At 33.5% G+C, this 11224-nt stretch overlaps 1 protein-coding gene across 1 annotated transcript; it reads right to left on the bottom strand.

The window, feature by feature from the left end:
* Positions 1-942: 942 nt before the first annotated feature.
* On the bottom strand, positions 943-2762 carry LOC142548238 (GATA transcription factor 19-like). The gene is made up of 2 exons (XM_075656552.1): positions 1843-2762; positions 943-1585 (listed from the first exon to the last, which is right to left on the bottom strand). Exons 1-2 carry the CDS (start codon positions 2278-2280, stop codon positions 1325-1327), a joined length of 699 nt encoding a protein of 232 aa, XP_075512667.1. The 5' UTR covers positions 2281-2762; the 3' UTR covers positions 943-1324.
* Positions 2763-11224: the final 8462 nt, after the last annotated feature.

Here is an 11224-nt window from a genome sequence, read left to right as displayed (position 1 = left end):
CATCGTCTCGACCGGTGACGAGAGTTGGGTGGGCGGCGGATGAAGTCAAGAGTGGAGAATAGAGAAGTGAGAACGAGAAAGCCAAAACGTTTAGAATTAGATTAGAATTAGGGTTGATTTTAAAATTAAAAATTTAAATATATAAAATTGATAAATAATATTATTTATTATATCGGTTAATTCGGTTAATTGATTTCAAAATTTTGAAAACCATAACCGAACCGAATTAGCCGATATAACCGAATTTTCGAATTAACCGAACCGAATTTTCGAATTGGCTCGGTTCGGTCGGTTAATTCGGTTTAACCAAAATCTTGCTCGCCCCTATACATAGTACTTACATTGTTTTAAAAAAATATTGCATCCATAAGTTTTAACACACACACACACACATATATATAGTAAAATACTTGTGCGAAATTCCTCAGTTTTTTATTCGATTATATATATATATAAATGTATTGAAAATGATTTTGTATCAAATAAGCCACTTAGCATCACTAAATTTTTTACTGGATGGAACTTAATTTGCAAGTTTTTACACATATTATTTACCAAAAAAAATCTTTTAAGGTTTTTTCTTATTAATACCATAAAAAATATGATTATATATATGTCTATATATATAGACACACTATATTATTAAGTGTTGGTATCTTAGAGTAACTATCCTAGATTTATATACACACTATGATTACATTTTAAAAATATATACAAAACTTCTCTTTATAATTAAATAATTTTTCTAAATTGAAAATAATTTTGAGTTAATTGTTTAATATTATTTGATCAAATTAAAAATAATAATATAATATACAATATGTGTATCTTTTTATAATATATACATTATATACACCAGTTCAACAGGTGATCGAGGCATATAAAATAAAATATAATTAAAAATATACAAGATAGTACAGAAAGGAACATCTGATTACATGGAAAACAACAAGAATATATATGCTTATAAAGCAATCCAGCTTGTTTCAGACTTGTCAAATTAAAGAAAAGTTTATGAAACAGACCAATAGAAAAATGGACCATTAGTATGTAAGAAAAGTGAAAGCTCTAAGCAAAAAAAAAAAGCCATAAAAGAACAAAACAATCCAAGTGACATCGGATTTAACTCATTTTTCACTCCACCTATGTAAAGAGAAACGGCTCAAACATTAGATTTTCTCCCTGAGTGACACTGAGCTATCAGACCACCGTCGCCATCGAACTGCCGCAGCGAATATCGTGTGTAGCTTTTTCAGATTCTGCTTAACTAATAAATAAATATTGATTCTGGACGATGAATAATTAGTGGGTTTTTTTTTGTTGATTATCTTGTGAAATCGTGGACGAAGCTCGGCTGGTCTGTGACGTTGAAGCGCCATGTATTGAGGTGGTTGTCTTCTTGCAGGAACTGGTACTCGTTGCCGTAGTAATAGGGTGTTTTCTGGGGCTGAGCTGCCCATGTGTTGTTCATCATCTGTTGAGTTTCCGTGGCTCCGTAGCTGCCGCCATTGCTGGTGGAGGCGGCGGCGGCTGTGGCTCGTCTCTCTTCTTTCTTGAAGCGAATCCCACATGCATTGCACAGTGACTGCAGCAATTCATTTGGTTCCAAATTAGTCTCCGGTTTCAAAAAGTTTTGGAGATTGAATATTTTCTAAAATAGAAGGTAAAAAATTTGGAGTTTGAAAGCCAGATTTCGAATTATATATAGTGATGTCGTCCACTACTAAAGGGATCGAAGATGGAACCAAGAATCTAACAGATGAACACTTATTGAGTTGTTTTAAAGTATTTTTGGGTAAAATTTGCTAAACTAACGTTTGACATGTTCAAGGTGAGACTGACCTTAGGACCTCTTGGACCGTTCCTCCACAGAGGAGTGGAGGTGGTGTCGCAATTAGCACAGCGGCGGGCAAGAAGAGGGTCACCGCCGGAGTTCCCACTGCTTCCACCACGGTTGCTCTTGGAGTTGGACGGCGGCGCCGGCGACTGCTTCGAAGGCAAAATATTCCACCCAAAAGCAGATATACGAGAAGAACGTTTCTTCTCACCATGATTGCCATTCTCACTCGTCAGACGAGTGGAAGGCGTGCCCAAAGAAAGCGTGCAATCCACAGAAGACGAAGGAGAATTCGAGAAAGAGTACGTGTCCCCTCCTCCATCGTATCCTCGGTAGCCATTGTTCATGGAGAAAAGCATCGAAAACGAATTGCAGCTTTGCGTGTGGTACATCCCGCAGTTGCATGCCCCCACCACGTTCGAGCTACTGCATCTGTGCATCATTCTTCGATATTTCCGCACTCAAAATCTAATCTTTAACAAAATAGTCCTCTTCGAAACTCCAAGAAGGTCGAAAGACTGATCAAAATTTTAGGGCAGATAGTGGTGTAGGGGTCAAGAACATAAAATTGACAGGGAGAAAGAACAAAAGAAGTGGGAGCAAATAGTTATCTGACAGCGACTTGTGATGCCAATAATAAAATTGTTTTGATAAAAAACAACTTGGAAAGAAGAGCTGTGCTTTGAGTGTACGAAATAGCAGAGACCGCTGTTGTCCGTTAGCTATTAAACTGGCGAAATATCAGCCATCATCTGCAGTATCCCACGTTCAGTTTGATCGCCAATAAGTGACGTTGATTATAAGCAAAACAAATTTCACACAAAACTACGTTCTCAAAGAGAAGAACTTAGATTGCACTGCGCTGTATAATAATTCCAGAATGATGCAGGAAGTGGGGTTAGGCTGTGGAGATTGGAGGGCTATTGCATGAGTATTTATTGAACTCAGCTGAGGATATACGTACACATATAGATACTTGGAGGGGGGGGGGGGGGGGGGGGGGGGGCATTGGGTGTGGTCATCGGGCAGTCAAAAGAGCCCACGTGACTAGCGGGAACAGTCTTCCATGGATCTGCCTTCTCCGATCACGAGGCAATATTCTCCCCGTTCCATATATATATAAATGCGTTTTCACACAAGCTAAAAAAAATTATAGAAAAAAAATATTTGAATATGTTATGTGATGAAAAGTTAATGGTTACGTTGTATTATATTGTACAATTTATTAGATTTTATAAATAGATTTCAATTATTAAATATATAAGTGTGAATAATATAAATTGGATTGTAAATAATAATGTTTATTGAAATGATTATTCTAACGCGCGTAGACGAGTATCTTATAGTAATGTGCTTGAGTTGATCAAAATTTTACTAAAATACTAAACAGAGAACAAATATAAAATGAAATTTATTGGTTGAATTTGTTGTGAAAGAAATTATGGCGAAAAAAATTTAAGTTTTTGTAGTTTAATGATAATTTTTGGGGAACATAATGAATAATAACAAATAAGTGTTAGAAATTTTTCTTAAAAATCATGTTTTTACGTATATATAAACATGATATATAATATGCGGAAGCTTAAATCGAGTGTTACCTCCGACCATTGAAAATTTTGATTTCTCAGCTTTTCCTCTCGGTTGAAGCCTTCTAAGCACTGCACGCTCTCTTTAGATGGTGTATTTTTTCTTATGAGGTGTGTGTGCTTAGGGACCTCAATCGTCTATATTTATAGGCATCTCATACCATCAACGAGAAATTCTGGGAGCATTATTTTCAAAGAAATAATCGTGTACGCATCTCAGTTTCTGAAGTTGAGTCGGCGTACGCAATTTTTCGTCAAAAATTGTAGGCTTCTTGACCGTCGCCAACTCCTACACGGTACGTCTTCCTTTATGATATGAGCCATTTTACTTACATTCTCCCACTTGGCTCATATATATCATTTACCATATGAGAAAATAAAATACATGAATCATTGCAATAGGTCATCTAAAAACGATTATTATCTTCCATGTATTACAATGTATTATATCTCTCAAATAACTTAATGAATAAACCTTATGTTTATTCGAGGTCCAACTTTATTGATATTTCTCGAATCAATGAATGTGTGCACAACAAATATGAGAAAATATCACATCATAGTTTTATTAACTTTGTTCTTACAACAAAATTACATAAAGGAACCAAGTCTCATTCTTTCTGTATGATCCTTAAATTTCAATGGTGGCATGCCTTTAGTCAAAGGATCTGCAATAATCAATTCAGTGCTAATGTGCTCGATAAGTAATTTCTTATCTTTAACACGTTCTCGTATGGCTAAATACTTAATGTCGATGTGCTTGCTTCGACTACCACTTTTGTTATTTTTAGCCATAAAAACAACAGCTGAATTGTCACAATATATTCTTAATGGCCTAGATATAGAATCCATAATTCTAAGCCCTGAAATGAAAGTCTTCAACCATACACCATGTGAGGTTGCCTCAAAACAAGCTACAAACTCAGCTTCCATAGTGGAAGTAGCAGTCAATGTCTGTTTTGCACTTCTCCAAGATACAGCTCCACCAGCTAGCTTAAAAATATATCCTGGAGTGGATTTTCTTGAATCAATGCAGCCAGCGTAGTCTGAATCAGAGTAGCCAATTACTTCCAAATTCTCAAATCGTCTGAACATAAGCATATAATCTTTGGTCCCTTGAAGGTACCTCATTACTTTCTTTGCAGCTTTCCAATAGTCTAAACCTGGATTACTCTGATATCTTCCCAACATCCCAACAACAAATGCAATGTCAGGTCTAGTGCAAACCTGAGCATACATCAAGCTTCCGACAGCAGAAGCATAAGGAATGTTTTTCATTTGTTCCCGCTCTAGATTATTCTTTGGGCATTGGCTCAAATTGAATTTATCGCCTTTCACAACGGGTGCTATACTTGGTGAACAATCTTTCATCTGATATCTCTCTAAAACTTTGTTGATATAGGTTTCTTGAGACAGGCCTATAATTCCTCTAATTCTGTCTCTATGTATCTTAATGTCAATGACATAAGATGCATCGCCCATATCCTTCATATCAAAATTTTTAGAGAGGAATTGTTTCACCTCATATAACAGACCCTTATCATTGGTTGCAAGTAATATATCATCCACATATAGAATAAGGAAACAAATCCTGCTCCCACTGACCTTCTGGTATATACATTGATCCATGGGGTTCTCAACGAATCCGAATGAAGAGATAACATCATGAAATTTTAAATACCATTGACGGGAAGCTTGTTTCAATCCATATATAGATTTCTTAAACTTACAAACCAATTGCTCACCATTACTAGAGAAAAATCCTTCAGGTTGTTTCATATAAACTTCTTCTTCTAGTTCTCCATTGAGAAAAGCCGTTTTCACATCCATTTGTTGTAAATCGAAGTCAAAATGTGCAACTAATGCTAGAATGATACGGAGAGAATCTTTCTTAGATACAGGGGAGAAAAAGTCTCCTTATAATGATTTCTTCCTGCTGAGTGAATCCTTTTGCAACGAGTCTTGCTTTATACCTTTCAATGTTGCCTAATGAGTCTTTCTTTATTTTGAAGACCCATTTACATCCAATGACTTTTACACCATCAGGCAACTGAACAAGATCCCAGACTCCATTAACTGCCATAGAATTCATCTCTTCTTTCATAGCATTAAACCATAGTTTTGACTCATTACAACTCATGGCTTGTGAAAACGTTTCAGGATCATTTTCGGCTCCAATGTTAAAATCTGATTCTTGTAAATACACAACATAATCACGAGATATAGCTGATCTTCTTATTCTAGTAGATCTCCTTAGGTTGTTTGGTTGATCAACAATTTCTTGTTGTTCTTCATTAACAACTTGATCTACTGAATTTTCATCAGCAATTTGTGGAACTTCAGTAACTGGTTGTCTAACACCCATTTGGTCTTGAGGAGTGTGAATAACAACCAATCTATCATTTGAATAAGAGGGTTGTGAATTAATGTGATCATTCTAAAAAACTATGTCATGATCACTCCCACTAATCAAGTCATTTTCAAGAAATTTTGCATTTCTTGATTCCACAATTCTAGTGTTGTGAGATGGACAATAGAATATGTACCCTTTGGATTTTTCGGCATAACCAATGAAATATCCACTTATAGTTCTTGGATCCAGTTTCTTTTCATGTGGGTTATAAACTCTTATTTCTGAAGGACAACCCCAAACGCGTATATGTTGCAAACTCGGTTTCCAACCTTTAAATAACTCAAATGGCGTCTTTGGGACAGCCTTAGTTGGAACTCGGTTTAATATATACACAGCTGTCTTAAGAGCTTCAGTCCACAAGGATTTAGGAAGTTTAGAGCTACTAAACATGTTCCTCACCATGTCCAATAATGTTCGGTTTCTCCTCTCAGCTACGCCATTTTGGTCCGGAGAACCAAGCATAGTATATTGGGCAACAATCCCATTTTCCTGGAGAAACTTCGCAAACGGACCAGGTGCCTGTCCATTCTCAGTGTATCTACCGTAATATTCTCCACCTCTATCAGTTCTCACGATCTTAATATGTTTTCCACATTGCTTCTCCACTTCAGCCTTATAAACCGTAAAGGCTTCAAGTGCTTCGTTTTTATTATGAAGTATGTAGATATACATGTATCGTGAGTAATCATCAATGAAAGAGATGAAGTATTTCAGACTTTGCATGTCCATATCTGGACAACAAATATCTGAATGTATGATTTCTAATATTTCTGTACTCCTCTTGGCACCATTTTTAGACTTATTGGTCTGCTTTCCCTTAATGCAGTCCACACAAGTCTCAAAATCAGTAAAATCTAAAGTACTAAGTACTCCATCATTCACTAATCTTTTAATCCTCTCTATGGAGATATGTCCCAATCTCCTGTGCCACAATATAGAGGAATCTTCATTTATAACACATCTTTTAATACCTCCTTGAACATGCATAGTGGTGTTATTATTTTGTAAAGAAATAGAGAAAAGACCATCAATCATTGTACCATTTCCAATAAGATTTGATTTATAAAACAAATTTATTGATTTATCCAAAAACTGAAATGAATAACCAATAGGTACAAGTTTTGAAACTGAAATTAAATTTCTAGAAAAACTAGGAACATAAAAGGTCTTTTTCAATTTAAAAATATAACCACTATTCAACACTAGGCAGCAAGTCCCAATAGCCTCCACATGCGAAGACATCTTGTTTCCTGAATAGATGCTCCACTCATTTTCTATTGGTTTCCTTAGGTTTTGCATACCCTGCAAGGTATTTGTAACATGGATTGTAGAACCAGAATCAATCCACCATGTGTTATAAATTATATCAACCATATTAGATTCATAACAAACAAATGAAGTAGGAATACCTTTCTTTTCAAGTCAATCCTTAAATTTATTGCAATCCTTCTTAATGTGTCCCGTCTTTTTACAGAAGAAACACTTGGATTCTTTCTTGATGTCAGGTTGGGGTGTAATTATTCATTTCCTTTTTCCCTTGACTTTGGCTTGTTTCATAAATTTTCCTTGTGTAGTCATAAAAACATTATCACTCGTTTCCATCAACAACCTTCCTTCCTCTTGAACACACATGGTCATTAATTCATTAATCGACCATTTATCCTTATGTGTATTGTAGGAAATTTTGAAGGGTCATATTGCTGTGGAAGAGTGCATAAAATGTAATGCACAAGAAAAGTCTCAGACATTTCCACTTTAAGTGTCTTGAGCCGAGCCGCTATGTCCCGCATTTTCATGATGTGCTCTCGCACACCTCTCACACTGGTGAGCCTTAATGAAGAGAATTCCATAATTAGGGTGCTAGCAAGTGCTTTATCTGAAGACTGAAATTGTTCATCAAATAGCCTTCAGTAATTCTATGACATTATTATGCTGATCGACAGAACCACGCATACCAGCAGAGATTTTGGTCTTCATGAACATTACGCAGAGCCGATTAGATCGCTCCCATTTTTCATAAAGATCAACATCATCTGGAATGTTGTTTTCAGTAATAGCAGATGGTTCGTCTTTCCTTATAGCATAATCAATATCCATCCACCCTAATTGAAGAAGAATTCTTTCTTTCCATATTTTATAGTTATTGCCTTTTAGTTCGGGAATGTCACATTTCATATCAAAAAAACTCGCAGGTTGCATAACTGCACAAAATATCATATGCTTAAAATTTTGAGACAATATCATGTTTTACCAATGTAATTCATGTTTTAAAAAATCTAGTGACATAAAATTTGCCTGTGGGCTAAAATTTTAATTCAATAAGATTTTTTTTTTATAATTTTATGATAAAACTATCAAAAATGTATTTTTCTTAACTCCTGTGAGTAAATTAAGAAAAATACAATTTGATATTTTAACCTAATTAGTTATATAAATATAAAAAATCCATGTGGGGTAAATTTTATTATGTTTATATAATTAATTACAATTGATGTCCATTATGTGATCCAAATCCACTTAATGCATAATTTTCCATAATTAAGGATGATGTGGCTATTCCTCAATTATTTAAAATTATACGGTTCACCGGACAAAAATTTTGGCTTTATTTAATGCTTTATATAATAATTATTTCGCAATCAACACTTTCCAAGAGTGCTCCCAGGAAAGATAGGTAGGGCTAAGGCCCTTTGAATACCTAACTCCTAGTCAGAACAACGTTTCTCAGGGAGATTAGTGGCTAGTCAAGGCAGTTTAAACCGATCTATGAAGAACTCCCTCAAATCATGTTTTTTTACGTCACCTTATAATTATTATTCAACTTAATTATCCACATTTATGTGGATCTTTATAAGCCAAAATTATTCATTAAATAACTTTTATATTCACATTTTTACTTAATATGAACAAATACGTTTCCCATCAGTTTTTCTCGTCAATCAGAGTAGTGATAAAGTGAGGATCACATTTATGTGAAAATGTGGGCTCCTCATCAGTTTTTCTCTTTCATTTGTGAACATCTGAAATTTTTTATAATAATATATTCACATCTTACTTGATATGTTCATTTTAAATTATAAATAACCCAATATAATTTAATATGAACACAATGTGAATATTGATGTATCAATTTTTTTTTAATATTTGCATTTTAAATTTCAAGAATAAATGCAAACATAATATTAAATTTGCATGTCAGCATGTATACATCAAACTCTTATACACAATATTTGACATTATATCTAACATGCAAAAATAATTTCTAAACATGTATTAGAAATTACGTTGAATTTGGAATTATTTTAATGTGTACAATTATTTAACCAAATGCTATATGTATACCAGATTATACATATAACTACATAACACATTATTCTTTATTTATTTATTAGTATTATTTTAAAAATAATAATAAACAAATGAATTCTTCTACGAAAAAACTCATATGTGTGTGTATATATATATTATATATATATATACACATATATATATCACATCAATTATTATTGTTTTAAAAAAAATAATAATAATTGAGACGACAAGTTCATTCAAATTTCAAAATCGTGTGGATCCCACGTAATTAATTGTGGATCCCGCATTAATTAATAATTTTTAAAAAAATTGAAAAACTTAATTCGGTCTTCTCTCACCAACTTCACGTGGCTTATCAGAAAACATTAATGACTTTATAATATAATACAGAGTGCATTATTTGAATCAATCGATATTTTTTTCCGTCAACATGCAGCAACTTCTTATTCATCTCCTCCGAAGATTTCAGAAAATCAAATCTCCAATTTTTAAGATTTCAAGGAAGAAGTTTAAGGTGCAACCGAGAACAAATTTACAGGTAAGATTCTTAATTATATCCAAACTTTCATTTTACGTAAACTTTCAAAAATTGATTTCTGAAAGTTTATGAAAAATTCCTAAAATTTTCAAGGCAGAGGAAAGTTGCTCTGATACCAAATGTTAGAAATTTTTCTTAAAAATCATGTTTCTACGTATATATAAACATGATATATAATATGCGGAAGTTAAATCGAGTGTTACCTCCGGCCATTGAAAATTTTGATTTCTCAGCTTTTCCTCTCGATTGAAGCCTTCTAAGCACTGCACGCTCTCTTTAGATGGTGTATTTTTTCTTATGAGGTGTGTGTGCTTAGGGACCTCAATCGTCTATATTTATAGGCATCTCATACCATCAACGAGAAATTCTGGGAGCATTATTTTCAAAGAAATAATCGTGTACGCATTTCAGTTTCTGAAGTTGAGTCGACGTACGCAATTTTTCGTCAAAAATTGTAGGCTTCTTGGCCGTCGCCAACTCCTACACGGTACGTCTTCCTTTCTGATATGAGTCATTTTACTTACAATAAGAACTTAGATTTTTAATGTTGCCGTAGTTATACCGGTTTAATTAGATATGAAAAACATTAATTTGGAACAGTTGAAATATGATTATAAAAATTAGCATGACAAAACGGGATAATTTTAATATCGTAGAATCAAACGTTTATCGCTTTATCAAAAGTTACAGTGGAAGTAAAACTTTTTAAAATGTATAATAGCTCAAACATAATATTTTATTTGTTCTACCTCACATGGACAATTATTGTATCAACAATCTCCTTCTCAAAAATTGCATTCCTTACAGTCAATGAGTTCGAACATGTGACCTTGACTCTAATATCAACGGTAGAACCAAACATTTATCGTTTTGCCAAAAGTTATGGCTGTTGGTAACGGTGCAACTCGATTATTTTAAACCACATAGCAGTTCAAGCACCACGTTTCGATTGTTCTATCTAATAGAGACAATTATTACACCAAACAAATATTATATATTTTGCGTCATCAAAATAAGTGCGTGTATCTATTTTAATAAGATAATAAAATATGGCAAATTAAGATCAAATATAATATTAAAATAATACATATTATTCATTCTCAACCCATCATCGACACTCACACTTGCCCCAATATTAGTGACAAAGTAAGTGGTCAATAAGTCCCACTTTTCTAACTTTCATCTCTCATAAATATATATATATATATATATATATATATATATATATATACACTATACTATGTAGAGTCATGAAATTAAATATTACTTTCTCTTTATTTTTTCCAAATTTCTAGGTAACTACCTAGAAATTTGGAAAAAATAAAGAGAAAGTAATATTTAATTTCATGACTCTACATAGTATTTAGGATTTCGTGTTATGAATAATTCGGGGGATAGGTGCCTTGATCCGGCTTAATTCTATAATAATTAAATGGTTTTTTAAGTCTTTACCATAGTGTGTTTTTTATACCACACTTTACCAGACTAGCTCGGGTGGTTTGAATTAAAGTCATATACTTCTCTATAATGTAGATTTA

This window comes from Primulina tabacum, chromosome 6 (assembly GCF_025594145.1).
Source record: "Primulina tabacum isolate GXHZ01 chromosome 6, ASM2559414v2, whole genome shotgun sequence".
Classification (NCBI taxonomy): domain Eukaryota; kingdom Viridiplantae; phylum Streptophyta; class Magnoliopsida; order Lamiales; family Gesneriaceae; genus Primulina; species Primulina tabacum.
This window is presented reverse-complemented; position numbering and strand designations above follow the sequence as displayed.